Consider the following 16,868-nt stretch of genomic DNA (forward strand, 5'->3'; position numbering starts at 1 on the left):
TAGCCCAAACGGCAGCATTTCCAAATTCCAATTTCAAATCTCCCGAGCCGTAGCGACTACTAAGCGAGTAGCGAGGCGGAGAAGAAGCCCAACCCCCCCATCCATGGCGAGACCCAGGGCGACCGCCGCCGCCGCCTCCAGGCCTAGGCGGGCCAGCACCAAGCCCAAGGCGCACTCCTTCCTCTCCCCCGTCGCGCCGCCGCCGCCATCCGCCCGTGCCCGCGGGCGCGCCGGCCCCTCCTCCCCGTCGTCGTCGTCGCCGTCCACCCCCACGGCGGCGGGCCTCAGCTTCCTCTCCTCCCCGGGATCCTCCACCTCCCCGAAGCCCGCGCCCAGGTGCAGGTCGTCGAGGCGCTCGCCGCTCGCCAGCCCGCGCACCGGCACCGCCTCCCCTCTCTCCGCCGCCGTGGCGCCGGGGGCCCCCGCCCCGTCCCCTGCATCCGCGGCGGTCTCCAGCGTCGGGGACCTCAGGAGCGCCGCCGCCTCGCAGATGGAGGCCCTCAAGCGCCGCCTCGACGAGCTCCACTCCCGCGCCCACACCGACCTCGACGCCTCCCTCTCCCGCGCCTCCAAGCGGTTCAAGGTGAGAGCCTCGTCTCGTGCACCTCTTTGCTCCCATTTCGGCCGCGCTGATCGCTAGGGTTTCCCTTCCTTGGTGCGGTTTACGTCCCTCGGTGATCGTTATCGAGTATCGACTAGAACGTTTTCCTTGGTCCCTTACTTTACCTGATGCTTTAGAGCTTTATCCTGTGAGAAATGAGGATTTCCTAGCGTCTCTGTGTTGTTTCATATGGCTGCCTAATCTAGTATGGCGAGCAGAGTTTTGTTCCATTCTGTTGATCCGTGAGTATGTCTCGGTGCATCTGATGGATTATTTTTGAGGCGGGGATTTTCTAAATGTTAGTTGGTGTTCTTTGTCTCTTATCAGATCCGAATCGGTATAACAGATATGCTCTGAAATCTGGATTGATGTTTCATCGTGACAGCAAACTTTCATTTCTTAGATTCAGCGACAAGGGTGAGCATTTGAGCCCCCTGCAATTGTGTGTCATGTAAGCAAGGACGACTTGCAATGAGTTAGTAAGCCTGATTTGAAACTGTGTAATCCGGGACCTTGCAGGAGGGACCTTTGTGATATTAGATATTTGCTCATGGCATATGCATTTTCATGGATGTTCAGTTTAGTGGTTAAGGTGGCTAGAGGGCTGATCCCTTAGAATGATGCTGGATTGTTGGGCTAACTTACATGGGCTATGTTTCTAACCAGTGAAAAATTTATCATTCTAGGATGAAATAACACTGAAGGTATCATCCATTTGTGTTCAAAACTCTTAATACCAGTATGTCTGTGTATTTTGTTCATCCACAGCAGATGTCAACAAACAATGAAATATGATTAGATGCTCATAGATATCTGATAATCAGCCTTTGGAGTTCTGCAGAAAATTATAACTGCAATAAGAAAACTAATATGTTCAGATGATTTTCATGTACTCCCCTCACTGAAGATATGTTCAACTAAGCTAAATTCATTTGGAGTAACTTATATTTTCTGCGCTTTTTGAGATAACACCGTGTGAGATTTCAATATCTTTTCAGATCCAGGACCACGCCTGTCAGCAGCTTACAGATGAAGTGGACAAGGAGTACAAGAAGATGTCTGACAGCATAAAGGAAAATACAGAGATGATCAAGGTCAATTAAATCATTTGTTCACAATAGGGTTTTCAATTCCTTGTTTGAGCTAAAATTTATTTCCATTTTTCAGGCAAAGTACAAGCAGATCATGGCAGAGGCACAATCATCTACATCTCGTGGTATTAGATCCATCCTTTGAATTTCTTATCCACAATATTCACCTTAATTACACCCTTGCTTCCAACAATAAACTCATGACCTATGAACCGGCATGAGTGAAAAAAAAAAGAACATGCTGTTTTTTGTTTCTTTGGTTTCAATGCTCTTGATGGTTGATTAGTTTCAAGTGGTCTGTTTCTAACAGAAAAGCATTTCTTGAACTTGAATTATGATCATGATTCTTGAATACAAATGTTAAAGGCTAGCTGATGATGATATATGCTATCTAAAGGGCATTGCTAGTTCATTCATAATTTGTGTCTATGGTTATTACTTCATTAATCCCCACGTTTGAAGTTATTGTAAGAAATGTATTATGTTCTGTAACCTCAACAGTTCTTATATGTTCCTAAAAATTAGTGTGCAAGGTGACAATCCCTGAAATGACGAAGTCTGTGGAGAAAGCTATCGATGGTCTGCGCAGCCGTTATAATATCTCAATGCCAGTTTAGGTAGCAGTTCAAGCTCCACATACTACACTTCTGAGTAAGAACTACTTTGCACTGTTTATCTGAACTATTATCTTTTCAACCTTGTATGACTGCTACTTCAATTGATACAAACTTGAAACTTGTATTTTAGTTCTCCACATGGATTGAGCTGTGACCTGTCCATTTTTAGAACCCATCCAAATATTGTCTGATTCTTGCAAGTTAAATCTGGGAAGTAGCATTAAAGTTTGTAGGGGTCTTAACTCTTTCAAATCTCATGGAGGGATAATAATGAATCTTTAATGTAGGCAATTTTTTTTGAGTAAAATGCACCAGCGGTCCTTAAACTTGTCGGGTGGTTTCACTTAGGTCCATGAACTTGCAAAGCGCACATCGAGGTCCCTAAACTTGGTTTATTGTATCATCCCGGTCCAAAGCCGCGTTTGACCATGGTTTTGCCTACGTGGCACGCCACGTGAACGATGATATGTAATTTTTTTTATTTTTTCTCCCTTCTTCCTTCTTTTTTCACCACTGCGACAACCCCTCTCCTCGTGCCGCCTCTCACCACCGAGAAAAAAGAAGGAAGAAAGAGAAAAAAGAAGGAAGAAGGGAGAAAAAAATATAAAAATTCCATGTCATTATCCACGTGGCGTGCCACGTAGGCAAGACCACAGTCAAACGCGGCTTTGGACCGGGATGATACAATAAACCAAGTTTAGGGACCTTGATGTGCACTTTGCAAGTTCGTGGACCTAAGTAAAATCTCCTGACAAGTTTAAGGACCGCTAGTGTATTTTACTCATTTTTTTTTGTGATATCAACTTGAGGCCGGAAGTAATTCTTCCATTACCTAAAAGAGATGTTGCCGAAGGACGACATACATGTTCTTGGCAGTTCTACTGGCCTACTGGCTATGCTGCAGCTAGAATTTGGAGCTCGTTTGTGCAAAAGAACTGATGTCTTAGAAGTTAGAACTAGGGATTATATGTTCTCTTTATGGTTTAGGAGTTTTGCCGAACAAATGCATTCCTATTTATGGCATTCATGCACTGTTAAACTCATTCACTGACCTGTTAAACTCATTCATCAGTATACAACTTACGATGGTCGAGAACACGCTAGTGTGTGTAGAAGTGAGTTATAATTTTCCCCCTTTTCTTGAAGAGTAGATATTCTGGTAGATGTCCGGGAAATGCTCTATCAAGTGCATAAAAGACGCAGTTTTCACATACTGTTTCCAGTTTTACTTACACAAGCACATTGCATGCAACTAATCTAACATCTCATGATGCAATGTCTCCGAAACCTGACAGTTTGAACTTGTTTTCCTTGTCAGATAGGCATCTTCACTTGACGTGATCGTATGGACCGTGATTCCGTGAAGCCTTGCCTTCAGCATGGCGGTGGTCACTACTGTTTGGACATATGTAGATAAAAGGAGTAAACAAACATCACGCCATTCGTATTATCATATATAATCAAGAACATAGGGTGGTAGTTCATCAGTATAGAAAAGAGTACAGCAAATAGATAGTTCATCAATTACCTTTCCTGCCTGCTTGTTTTGTGAAGCAGGTCGTACCTCCTGTTTTCATTTGCTAAACTGGTATATGTCCTCTGACCAACTTCATTATGTTCTCAAAACCAATGATATAAAGACTCGTTCATAGCACCTTTTCCAAAAGAGGAAATTAACTGAAGAGAACTTCTGCAGAGCTGGACGATCCTGTTTACCTGTTATGCTTCAATGCCAAGTTTGATACATTGCGTTGTTTTGTTGTAAATTCTATGTTGTTTTAGTTTGATCTGTTTTGTGGCATCAATGCGTCACTCCGCCGATTTTAACATAGTGATCAACGAGATACACGACGGATATAAACTAATTTGGACACGGACATTTGCCACATCTTTATTGTTTCGTCATTCGTCAATCAGGTTTCATGAGGCAACGCACAAGCATTTGGAAATGGAAAGAAAGAACTTAAGATGTGCTTAGCTGCGAGCAAGCCTTTTATCCTACCGAGCTGGATTCTGGAAGCATACAAGAGTATTGACAGATCCTGAAATTACAAGCAACCAAACATCAATGGGACCCTTTCGAGTTTCATGACTTTCAAAGCACAGCATGAGCACATTCCTGTTTGCAATACATCTTCTATTTTCATCAGAGAAATTCACTTTGTGCTGACAAGCTAGCGATGAAGCAGTGATGTGTTTACAGGGGAAGCTACTAAAAATAACCCTACCTTAGCTCTAGCAGTCTAGCCTTTTTTTTTTTTTTGAGGGGACTTAATCTCTAGCTTAGCAGAACCAAACATGCCCATGTGATGTCATCCCAAATAAAGCTGACCGGAATCACATTACAACAAGGTCTTAGCATAGGAACAATAAGCAAATCTGCATGTAAAGATGATTCAGCAGAGCAGTTCATGTTCAGGAATTTAATGGTTGCGGTGATGCTTCAGGCTTGATCAAGCTTCTGCAATCGAGATTTCGCCATGTCCAGTTGCTCTATGAAGCAGGAACACGATGGAAGAACAGACAGGCATGTTAGCAACAGAAATTACTGGCATTAGCTATGCGGAATCGACGAAACGATGCAACGCAAATCGCCGTACTCTGCTCAGACGTGACCGCAGATTTGACGCTCTTGCGGAAGAAGAGGTTGCAGGTCTTCTGGTACACTGCCTGCATCATCGATCCAAGAAGAGTTTTAGAGCAGGAGACATGCCAGCATAAATCTTGTCAGTTCTGATGTAGCAAGAGCAGCTAATGCTGGATTTCAGAGCAGGACAAATGCCAAACATGAATCTATTATCAGTTTGATCCAGCAAGGATAGCTAATTTTGAACTTATTACCAGTAAATCTTGACCTAATTTGGTGCAGATATCGTGACATTTGCTGCTATTGGTGACCAAAGATCTAAAATAGTGAAAGCAGCAGGCTTTCTTGCAAAATACTGCGCCATGTCATCCAATAAATATGGGCCGCCCGATATTGGTTCCGGATGATGCAAGCCGTAGGATCCTTTGATTGGCGAAATTTCTTCTCCACCCTTCAGGAAACTTCTTTTCGATAAAAAATCCTTCCACGTCCCTGACCGTAGGTATGAAAAAAAAAAGTTTGCTCCATTGACGCCTACGCTCCAGAGTGTAGAATCGCGATAGGCCGAGACACCGGCGACTAGTCCCTGCTGCCGCCGCCACCTCCCCACCTCCTAGTCGCGGCCCTCCGCCCTCAGCCCCCAAGGGCCCGACGCCACTACTTCCTCCTCTTCCCCTCTACCAATGCCGCCTCTGTCTCCACTACATCGTCCCCGCCCTCCACCCACGGATCGATCTAGCCACCGAATCCCGCTGCGGCAGGAGGCTGCCCCGCTCGCCGCGATGAAACGGGGCGCCAGCTTCTGCCGCATCTCCAAGGAGACGCACCGTATACTGCACCGCCTCGCCGGTAAGCTCTAGGGCATATAGCAAACTAGAGATGTTCTTGCTGATTGCCAAGAAGCTGCATGAATTCCACCCAACAACGTTTCATTATAGCAGAGGCTGATGTACGCAACTTCGTTGATTCTTTTTGTCTCCATTAATGGCGAGAGCTGCCAAAGATCCTCTTCCGAAAATTAATTGCACAACACAATACTGCCTGAATCTAGGGGCGGATTGAGTAAGAACCACAAATCCAGTTTGTCAATAAAATTAGCATGTCCCTAATTTGTAAAATTATCAACTATAGACCACTTGACATAAACAGTGAACATCTACCTCAACGCCATAGCTCATATTAAAAATCAGCATCTACTTTTTTCCTTCACCATGATACATGGATAGTCCATTAAAGGAATGTAAACTTGCTGGTTGAAACAAAACTTTTGTTCTTCAAGAGCAGAAAGGCATTAGTACTGCAAAGTAATAACTCCTCTATTCACCTCCCATTAGTGCAGAAACAAGAAAGCATAGCATATCTCCTCATTCAGCAAGAAAAGGGGCTAAGGGCATGTTCAATGGTAGAGGCGAGTATGGTCTCTTAAACAATACAAGATTATTTAGAGACCATGTCTTTACAATAGTTGAGGCGACAAAGGCTCTAATCATCAACTCAAAAAATATTCCTTTCATCAATATTCTTTCCATTTTTATACCCTCATGCAACCATTGATTAAGAGTCGTTGTCAAGCCGTTGTTATGCATAACAACGATGTTTTGTCTCTCCTCTTTCTTTTTCTTCCATGTCAACAAGTATTCCTAATTAGCAACACGAAGAGACCGCTACTGACAGTCATTGTACATGCCCTAAGGAGCCTGAGGAGTTCAGTTTGGAGCTATTTAGGTAATGAGATTGCAGTGCTAGACAATGCATTGTCAGGTATTGATCAGAGAGTAGAACTTTGCAATAATATGGTAATATTATGATATATGACAGGACCAGATATAGGATTTTAATTGTAATTGATTCAGTAGCTTTTCAATCCATACATATATTCTGAAATCAGGCAAACACTAGCTACGATACCAAATCATTGTCTCTGCATTTTCTTCTACATTTCCTCACAGCTAGCTTGCTTAAATTGTTTATATGTTTAAGCACACCTATTGGATGTCTCATGATACTCATAATATAACCAAGAAAAACTCAGAAAAAATATCATGCAATTTTGTCATTGCATTTGCAACAAAATTTGAAGTTGTTCAGATTAAAACGGTCAATTTTTAGCTAGGTTCATTCGGTTTCATATCAGCAGTAATCTTCAAACATCAGTCAAAATACTCTGATGGTACCATGGCTGCAATATGCTGATTAAAAGTGGTTGTTTCCTCTGTCACTGAATTTTATCTGATGATTAACATGACCTGCATGCCAACCTTCAGAATTTCTGAGCATAAATAAGCCGCCTTCCTAAATAGTTGGAATGTGTATAGTTAAATGCTTCATTCACAATATGGTTTTTAATCATTATATAAATGCTTTTTTTTTCTTGATGGGTGTCTTAAGGACAGTCCTAAGAAGTCAAGTATAATCTAATTCATCTCAGATTATATGCGACATATTAATGTTCTAAATCTGAACTACTTTCGGCTTTATCTCCTTCAAAAGGGAAGATGATGAGCTCTTTGCTATGCATATATAATATGAACTTGATATAGCACTGGCACAGGATGGTTTGAATCTACAAGTCATGATAAGGCGGTTTGAAGAACTTCCTAGCTAAAGGAATAAGTGTCACAGTATTATTTTTCCTATTATTATTTTCCTGAATTAGTAAAAGTTGTTTTGTAGTCATTATTATATTTACTTTAAAAGTAGCATATTGGTTACAAGCAGCACAAATATGTTTTTCCATGTGAACGGATAAATGGGATGTAGGATTGTTTCGAGTTTATGTTGAACATGGGATCGTACATTACAACATCAATTGTGTAATAAAATTTTTAACTATACTCCTAGGTAATGCATCAATGACGCTTAATGATCAAAATTCAAAACAAACCAACCTATTATAACAATTCCAGCATAAGAGTTTTCTTATATAGGGGGTTTAAAATGGGTATCCAAAGTCGCGCGTTGTGCGACTAGGTGGCTAGTTGATGTGAATTGTACAAGCACATAGTGAAGTGTACTTGGGAAGAGGAAGAAAGGGGAGGCTAACCCGGGAGGGAGGCAGGTTGTTGAGCTCGCCGATCGCCACCTCGTGCGCCCTAATCTTCACGGATCCAAACCAATTTCAATCCAACCAGAAAAAAAGTCTTAGCCTCACAAATCAAATCCCCAAGAACAAGAATCGATTGATTACACGCAGTGAGATCGCTGGTACGGTGATATATACTACCTCTTTCATGAGCTGCACCTTCTTGTCCACCTCCTTCGCCGCCGCCGCCGCCGCCGCCGGTGTCGCCATGGGTGTCACTCTGCTGCTCTCCCTCGAGAAACCCTCGATTTGCAACGAGCGAAGAGACAAAGACGACTCGATGAAGCCCACAAGATGCAACGCGGCCCAAAGCCCGGCTCTCGTGAAGCCCAACAAGGCCCAATGTTGAGAGACCCAGGTCCCGGCGCGACGGCGTTCTCTCCCGCCGCCGCCGCCGCCGGTGACCTCGCGCCCCCACCCGATACTCCCCGGCCGCTCGGCTCGTGGACCAGATCGACAATGTCGCCTGAGAAGCCAACCCTACGGCTATAGCCACCCTGACATGAGGGCGAGCGCCGGGAGAACGGAGGAGGGGAAAAAAAAAAAAAAACTCCGATCCCGGCGGCGGAGGAGGTCAGCGTCAGCGGCGGTATCGTTTCGATGGCCGACGGGCCCCGCGCGCGCGGCCGCGCCCTCGTAGTCCCTGCTCGCGGCGAAGCCGCGCCTCGGCCACCCCCGCGCCGGCGCGCGCACTCCTACCCCCAGCCGCCGGCTGCCCGCCGCAGTGCCGGCGTGCCGCGCCGCCGTGTCCCCTCGCGTTGTGGAGGCTAGGATTAGGGGATGGGGAGAGAAACGGATGGCACTTGCGGGCTGCCGGGCTGAGGCATGAGGAGGAGAGGTGGAGGCCCTGGAGGGGAGTGTGCACGAGTGGGCCGGCAACTAATGGGCCAGGAAAGATGAAGAAGGCCTAGGAAGAGCAGTTTGATTGCTTATTGTGTTGTTGGGGGCTTTTTTTCTATTTTTTTAATACTCCCTCCATCTAATTTTGATAGATATATTTCCAAATCTGAAAAAATTATTTTTGATAGGCATATTTCAATCCAACAATCTATCCTCTTAATGACTTTTCTCGGATTTAATGCGTGTCTCCATTCTTCCACACAAGATTGGCTACATGGGCATCGAGAAATATAAATATTAATGAATCGCTGGTTTACGAGGAATAACTAGTGGCATGTTTAAATGGATGATAAGTATAATTACTTATCCTTGGTCCGTGTGCTAAGATGAAATATGACTATCAAAAGTAGATGGAGGGAGTACATTAGAAAAAAATGCTCGAGCGTTGCAACGGGTGGAGGCTATTTTAGTTTTATTATTGCTATACGGTTTAGTTAAGGTGATATTAATTATAAGAATTCGCTTGGATATATATTTTTTTCTAGAAAATCATGTGCTGCGGTTAGGAGCTCGATCATCTCAAGTTAGCATGTAAGTTAATTTTTTAAAGAGATTTCTTATACATTGTTCCTGTATTTTCAAAAGCGAAAGAACTTAAAACCTAACTCAAATACAAATCTATGTTTCCAAAAGCAAACGAACTTAAAACCGACTCATACACGGATGACGTAAGTACCAGCAAAAATATCTTCAATCTTTATAATAGTTTTTCGTAACAATTCGCTTGGATATATATTTTTCTAGAAAATCATAAGCTGTAATTAAACATCCGATCATCTTAAGTTAGCATGTAAGTTTTTTTAAATAGATTTCTTACATGACTCCTCCTGTATTTTCAAAAATGAACAAATTTAAAACCCAACTCAAATACATATCTGTATTTTCAAAAGCGAACAAACTTAAAAACGAACTTATACACGGATGACGTACCAAAGTACCAGCAAAAACAACTTTAATTTTTATAATAGTAGAGATAGAGATATATGAAATACAGAGTATATATACTTTTTTTTCAAAAATTTTGGGTATACATCTGAACGGGGCTGGCTAATGGGCGATCGATCGCTTGCGATCCCCATCCACCCCTATACACTCCTCTCCCCCCTTCCTCCTCTCTTTCTTCTCTTCCTACTACACCATACATTCAAAGAAAAATAAAAAACAGAGTTGGAAAAAAATTATGTATAGAAATACTATATACAAAAAATATTTGAATTAAATTTAAATTTGAAACGGGTATGTAAACATTTGACTTATAAACCTTGGATCTATAAACTAATATTTGAATTCACATTCAAATTTGAATCGGATATGTAAACTTTTGACTTATAAACTTTGGGTCTATAAACTATAAACTTTAGATGTATAGAAATACTATATAAAAAAATAATTGAATTCAAATTTAAATTTGAAACGGGAAACGGGTATGTAAACTTTGACTTATAAACTTTCGGTCTATAAACTAATATTTAAATTCAAATTCAAATTTGAATTGGGTATGTAAACTTTTGACTGGGTCTATAAACTTTAGGTGTATAAACTTAAGATGTATAGAAATACTATATATAAAAAATATTTAAATTTAAATTCAAATTTGAATCAGATATAATTTAAATTCAAATTTGAATCGGGTATATAAACTTTTAACTTATAAACTTTTGAGTCTATAAACTTTAGGTGTATAAACTTTAGATGTATAGAAAAATACTATATAGAAAAATATTTGAATTCAAATTTAAATTTAAATAGGATATATAAACTTTTGATTTATAAACTTTGGGTATCTAAACTTTAGATGTGTAAACTTGAGGTGTACAAACTTTAGGTGTATAAATTTACTAAAATAGTAAAGTAATATGGTGTCAAAAAAGAAAACCAGGTGGAAGGAGGGGCATCCGAATCTGATTGCTAGGGGCGATCGATCGCCCCTTAGCAATCTCGCATCTGAATACCCTTGAATCAATTGTGGGCCCGCCCCTGCGATGAAGCCCACAAGATGCAACGCGGCCCAAAGCCTGGCTCTCGTGAACCCCAACAAGGCCCAATGTTGAGAGACCCGGGTCCCAGCGCGGCAGCACCTCCGACTCGCCGTCGCCGTGTTGGGTGGGTCGCGACGGCGTTCTCTTCCGCCGCCGCCGCCGGTGACCTCGCGCCCCCACCCGATACACCCCGGCAGCCGCTCGTGGACCAGATCGACAGTGTCGCCTGAGAAGCCAACCCTACGGCTACAGCCACCCTGACATGAGGGCGAGCGCCGGCAGAACGGAGGAGAAAAAAAAAAAGAAGAAGAAAACCTCCGTTCCCGGCGGCGGAGGAGGTCAGCGTCAGCGGCGGCGGCGTCGTTCCGATGGCCGACGGGCCTGCCACGGACCCACGGTGAGTGTTGGGGAAGACGATGGTGGCGCTCTGAACAGTGAATGCTTTGTCTTCGTTTACATTGGAGGCGATTGTGAAATTGCATGTTAATTTCCACTATATTTTGCAGCTTAATTTCAACATATGTAACGCGTATTGATGCCATGAGCGGATGAATCCAAACCTCATCCACTATGAAATGGGGAATTAATGATTTGTACAAGTTCTTGTCTGCACAAACTGAAGTTTGTTGTTCCTTTTTTATCATCAGGATGTTAATTAGAAGAGAATCTGGTTCCTTTTGGAAACAAAAAGATTAAAGATGCATACTAGGTTAGTACTGATTATGCCGCTCAAGTGCCATGCCTATGTGCAAGTCAGAGTATCAGACTCTATTAAATGTTTGATATTGGATAATGCAACTGTGCTTAAAAAACTGCGATGATTTGGCTAAGAGACTATACTTTATTGGATAGTGTTAATATCATAATAAAGCTAAAAGCAGCATGGGGACCAAGGGGTAGTTTAGTTTACTATTAACGGAAAACGGTTAAAACCTGGTTGATTCTGTACTCAGGTCCCAGGAAGGTCATGCAGAGTGCAGATCTGATCAGCCAGCCCTTCCAAACACCATGGCATCAATAGTTAGACACCAAGCTGTAAAGCAATACCTAGCATGTTTGAGAAGACAATGATCCATAGAAAATTATTCCTGTTATATTTGCTTGCTATGGAGAAAGAGGCTATCTGGCTGGATAGGGCTGGAAATCTCGACATTGTTTTTATAATTCATTGTGTCAGACCCACTAGATTGGAACAGAAGTAATTGTAAGATTCCAACCAGATTCACCCACCCGCAAAAAGAAAACAAAGAATATTCATTTTGGTTTTTTCAGGTTTTTCAAAATTCAAAGAGAGTGTAGGCAAGAACATTTTAAGGTGTATAACTGGTATTAACTGTTATGGATATACCCTTTTCTATGATTAGCTTTTCACAATTCATTTCTGAATATATGCATATGCTAGTGTTTTCTGTTTTCGGTGATGGTTGGAGTTGTATGTTAACTCTATAATTGCATAGAGAAAATAAAGGTCACAAGTTGAATTAATGCTGTCAGGCTTTATTTCACCCATCAATTGTGGGTTTACCATGTGCTATATGTTTCTTCTACCTTTTATGTAGAACCCATGAATTGTGCATTAGTTTTACTTAGACTAATACTAAATGTGGTCTCTCTCTTTTTTCCTGTTACCGTATAACATTAGTTTCTTCTATGAATATGTTTCATTTTTCTTACTAATTACAATTTCACTTGATGCTTCATACCATATGGTGAAAAATCACAATTTCTTGTGCCTACTAAAACAAAAGACTGAAGTACTTATGTGTTAGTAACCTGTAGAGAACTGAATTGGTATCTATTCTTATCCATTACATGTGCCAGTGTAGTACAAACTACAATCAGAAGATTTTCTACACAAATTTTCACGGAACAAAATGGAAGTCAATATTCACTAGTCCTCTGCTATGGTGGAGTACACATGAAATACCATAATCATTTTCTGGCCTAGGAGTAGCTTGTATTTCAAATTGTTGGAACCACCTTTTACACTGAAGTTGTTCAGCTCTTTTCTACTTGCAAACATGGTAAAGCTAATTAATTCTATTTCCTGCAATAAATTGCAGGTCTAATGGAATGTATATTCAGCTCTTTTGAGGAGGCTGGTGGTCTAGTTAACTTGAGTCCTCTCAAAAGGAAAAATAAAAGAAAGAACAAAGGTATCATATGAATTTGGAAACACGTCGAACTGACTGCTTACCATATCATATATATGTTTTTTCAAACAACCGTTGCATACCTGCTTTTCTTTTCTCTTGCATTTATCTCAGAAGAATGTATCCAGATCAATTGTTAATTATGCCTTATACAACATACTCTGGGTCAACTAAAATATGAATGTCATTAAAGATCTTTGGTGGAGAACTAACCAAACCAAGAAGTAGCGCCAGGAACACAAAAAAAGTATATTATTTCAAGAAAACAAAACATTATTATCTTTCTGTATGAGGCAACTATCTCAACTATCCAACAAGAATAATTATATGTCACTCTTTTCCTCCCCTTTGCTTGGTTGAAGTTGCACATCATGGGAACAGAAACCAAGGATGTGATTCCAACAAAAGAACAAAGATTTCTAAGTAAAAACTTACAGTTTTGCAGCTACCACAGAACAAAAGAGGACACGAAGTGATATTGGCTCGGCTCACCTCCAGCGCTGCATGCAGTTTGCTGTTGCTGAGATGAGCCAAGTCAATACCATGCCATGTCTTCCTGTTCTTTGCCTCCCTTTGTCTGAATGCTTCTTCAACTTCATTACTTGCTTCATCTTTTATAGAGCAGCTTTGAATAGTTTATGGCTACAACTACAAGGGTCATGTGTGGTGCAACTTGGGCTGAAGACTGGGGTCTGGGGATTCAGACTCAAGATCCTGACGATGATGGAATGGATGACAATCCCCTTTTATGCGATCGAAAGGTTCAGATGGTCAGTTCTTTTAGTCACATTTTTCATTAGGCTTTTTATATTATTAACTTCTTATTTGTACCAAATACTAAATTGTTCAAATTTCAAATGTTTGTCCCAAAAAACACCAGCTGGATTGTTGACTGTGTGGTTTGCATGCATCATTGGAATCAATAAAACATTAGCATCCATTAAAAAACACAGTGAACTTTGAAAAATCCTCCATGGTCCAATTCTTGCTGGAAAGAAAGCAACAAGAATGCAGCACTAGTGTGTTGTGAAAACGAAGCGTCTGCTTTGTTTCCTTCCCTTTGACATGGTCAATACTATAACTAAAAATTTCCAGGCCGGCTGTAACATTGTCCTCTTGTGAACATGACCTGGAGATAACGTAGAATAGCTCGAGCACAGCAAACCGACCAATGTTACCAATGCACAAGCACAATGCACTGTCTCATCAATTGATTTATTTTGTTCACTTTACATACCTTTTTTCTGGGTGGCTGCTATCGGGGCTTGCCAAGCACAACTTTCACGCTACTGCCATCGGTCACTGAAACCTGTTTTGGACAGTGAACCAGTGCTCAGAATAATGTTTTTGTAATCACGATAATAAGCTTTGGATATTATAAAACTTTAAAGCACGTTTTGAGACAGACACATGATTTTTATGCAGCAAAACATAAACATTTAAATAGGCATCAGTGTTTAAAGCTTTAAAATTTTGATTAGGACATATTCAAAGCTGAAACATGTTTTCATTACTGGAGCGAGTACACATCAGCTTGGCAAAAAGACAGTGTTATACATATGCGTCAGATGACATATGTATGCATGCATTTGTTCTACTAGTCATTTGTACGTTTGAACTTAGATTTTCTATCATACAGAAAAGATTTTTTAAAAAACATAGCTTTAGTTATCTTTAGTTGCTTCAGTCTGTAAAAGAATGTGCCGGTGATATGGTGGTTATCTCTCTACCACTTCAAAATTTGATTTGTGGTTTTTTTATTAGGAGGGTTATGCTTGTATATGTTACATAGGATCTTGTGTTGAGGATTGGACCTCTGGGTCATGTATGTCTTGCACAAAGATTCTTCATGTATTTCTTATTCATCATCTGCAAACTATATTTCGAATAAAAAATTAGAATGAATCAACATTGCATGTTGATACTCTGAATTCAGAGCTTTGTGATCCGTGTACATTTATTTAAAAATAACAGGGTAACTTCACTATAAGAGCAGGTACAATAGCAGGTTATAAGCCGGCTATAACCATATATCGAGAAGAAAAGAGAAGAGAGAGAAGAAAATGGGCTACAGATTTGTAGCCGGCTGCAACACGGACTCCAAGATGTTATGTGTGTATGAGAGGTGGGACCGGGTATTAATGGTGTAATATATTTTTATAGTTAACTATTGTATGAATGTGCTATTAGATTGGCTATAAATGTTTTGGAGCCAGTAGTTGCCTATACTATTGACCTTGCTCTAATTAATAGAACATTAATTAATCATCATTGCAAAGTGATCTATGGAAATTTCCATTGAATTTAAGAATAATAGGTGTTGTGGATATCAGTTATATACTAGTAAGTAGTTAGAAATAGGATGATTATGAGCAATATTTAGTAAACTAGGATTTTTTTTACTTTATTTCCACAATTTCTCCAATCCATTGCTCTCTTTGTTTTTGGGCTAATTACAAGTATATGCACATATGTGTGTGTATCATCACGTACACACGCTTAAACAGATGCATGCGTAGGGATAAATCCATGAACCATTAATTAAAATTTGTCATCGAAGTGCACTCATGTATGCATAATTTGAGACACCAGGATTTGAACTTTGATCAAATGATTTTGAAATTGGTGGGGGTAAAATATTGTCAAGAGAATATACAAGCATAGCTAGGTTGAAGTCCTACATTGCATACATCACCCCTGTTGACACTTATAATGAGAATCAAAATAGTTTAGACCTACCTCCAGATCACCACTGTGAACTTGCTATGCCATACCAGCGAATGTGAACCTCAAATTGAGGTATATAATTATGAACGTATATACGGTTTCCCCACAGCTAGCTGGCCAAAGTAATATCATACATAGACATGACACTGCTATTTCAAGTTAGCGTGTAACTAACCATGCGTTGCATAAAGAATTGCTACCTAACGCAGAAGGATTTTTTTTTTGAAGTAAAATTCAGAAGGATATTGCGTGGGGGATTGGATCGCTGGCTCATGTGTGTTGTACAGAGATTGTTCTTGCATTGCTTGCAAACTACTATCTATGTTTGGAAATCCCATAATTGGACTTGAATTGACACTGCATGGCATTCTCTTAATTTCGAACTCTTAGTACCATGTACAGTTAAATATTTGAAAATTGCTTCATCACACTAGTACTTGGCTAGTAATTAATAGAAAATATCATCTATCATCAATGTAGAAGAAAGATTTTAGAACGGCTATCTTTGGTGTGGGTATCGTTGATAGCAGTAGGAAGATTATGAGCAAAATGTCACACACTCACACTAGCAAAATGGCTCTATACGAGTCATTAGCTTCCCCTCCCATGTCGCTGCCATCATCAGGGTTCTGGTGGTATCACGGCTCGGATTGAGATCCTCTAACTTACTTCCCTCTAGCTTGTGTCACTGACATGTGGACCCGAGGCTCACATGTCAGTGACTCAAAGTCAGAGGGAAGTAAGTCAGAGGATCCTCTTCCGTAGGGGCTCTCTTTCTGCCGCCCGCCACCAGGTCCGACTTCTGAGCTTGGCATTCGCCTTTATTTTCTACAATGTTTCCAACCCATTTTTATTTTTATCCATTTACAATATAAGCACACCTATGCGCACTCACCATCACACATAACGGATGGATGTCATGGATAAATTCATCCACCAAAAAGATTAACATCGAAGGGCACCTGTCCGGGTGCAACCTGATTGAAATTGAGCTTTGATCCAACGATTTCAAAACTAGTGGGGTAAAATTTTGTTGATATATATAACTATACATCAAGTTGAATCCTAATAAGTGCCGACATCACACACACCTATTGTAACAGATAACATCAAAATAGTTTAGACCTACCT

The 16,868-nt window shown here is 40.8% G+C and overlaps 2 protein-coding genes and 1 long non-coding RNA gene across 6 annotated transcripts; 2 read left to right on the top strand and 1 right to left on the bottom strand.

Moving 5' to 3' along the window:
- The first annotated feature begins 59 nt into the window (after window positions 1-59).
- On the top strand, window positions 60-4,277 carry LOC127780673 (early nodulin-like protein 2). Of its 3 annotated transcripts, none has more exons than XM_052307607.1 (5): window positions 60-583; window positions 1,600-1,695; window positions 1,769-1,817; window positions 2,218-2,343; window positions 3,628-4,277. In XM_052307607.1, exons 1-4 carry the CDS (start codon window positions 104-106, stop codon window positions 2,307-2,309), a joined length of 717 nt encoding a protein of 238 aa, XP_052163567.1. In that variant the 5' UTR covers window positions 60-103; the 3' UTR covers window positions 2,310-2,343; window positions 3,628-4,277. The 3 variants fall into 3 exon arrangements, with proteins under 3 accessions (XP_052163567.1, XP_052163568.1, XP_052163569.1); XM_052307608.1 differs by having other exon boundaries at window positions 3,632-4,277; XM_052307609.1 differs by having other exon boundaries at window positions 2,218-2,309.
- A 99-nt stretch (window positions 4,278-4,376) lies between these two features.
- LOC127780674 (uncharacterized) lies at window positions 4,377-8,750 on the bottom strand. Its single transcript, XM_052307611.1, has 4 exons — window positions 8,120-8,750; window positions 7,940-7,993; window positions 4,910-4,979; window positions 4,377-4,802 (listed from the first exon to the last, which is right to left on the bottom strand). Exons 1-4 carry the CDS (start codon window positions 8,186-8,188, stop codon window positions 4,753-4,755), a joined length of 243 nt encoding a protein of 80 aa, XP_052163571.1. The 5' UTR covers window positions 8,189-8,750; the 3' UTR covers window positions 4,377-4,752.
- Window positions 8,751-10,751: 2,001 nt separating this feature from the next.
- On the top strand, window positions 10,752-15,922 carry LOC127778542 (uncharacterized). Of its 2 annotated transcripts, none has more exons than XR_008018522.1 (4): window positions 10,752-11,254; window positions 12,921-13,013; window positions 13,631-13,780; window positions 14,985-15,922. It is a non-coding gene; the product is annotated as an uncharacterized LOC127778542 (long non-coding RNA). The 2 variants fall into 2 exon arrangements; XR_008018521.1 differs by having other exon boundaries at window positions 10,757-11,254; window positions 15,007-15,916.
- Window positions 15,923-16,868: the final 946 nt, after the last annotated feature.

Source organism: Oryza glaberrima, chromosome 7 (assembly GCF_000147395.1).
Source record: "Oryza glaberrima chromosome 7, OglaRS2, whole genome shotgun sequence".
NCBI lineage: Eukaryota > Viridiplantae > Streptophyta > Magnoliopsida > Poales > Poaceae > Oryza > Oryza glaberrima.

Excerpts from the sequence above, each read along its gene's own strand:
- LOC127780673 (XM_052307607.1), top strand. The coding sequence starts at position 104 with ATGGCGAGACCCAGGGCGACCGCCGCCGCCGCCTCCAGGCCTAGGCGG. Across the intron at positions 584-1,599 it reads GCGCCTCCAAGCGGTTCAAG|ATCCAGGACCACGCCTGTCA; the intron begins GTGAGAGCCTCG and ends ATATCTTTTCAG. Across the intron at positions 1,696-1,768 it reads AAAATACAGAGATGATCAAG|GCAAAGTACAAGCAGATCAT; the intron begins GTCAATTAAATC and ends TCCATTTTTCAG.
- LOC127780674 (XM_052307611.1), bottom strand. The coding sequence starts at position 8,188 with ATGGCGACACCGGCGGCGGCGGCGGCGGCGGCGAAGGAGGTGGACAAG. Across the intron at positions 4,980-7,939 it reads ACAACCTGCCTCCCTCCCGG|GCAGTGTACCAGAAGACCTG; the intron begins GTTAGCCTCCCC and ends TCGATGATGCAG. Across the intron at positions 4,803-4,909 it reads TGCGGTCACGTCTGAGCAGA|AGCAACTGGACATGGCGAAA; the intron begins GTACGGCGATTT and ends CCTGCTTCATAG.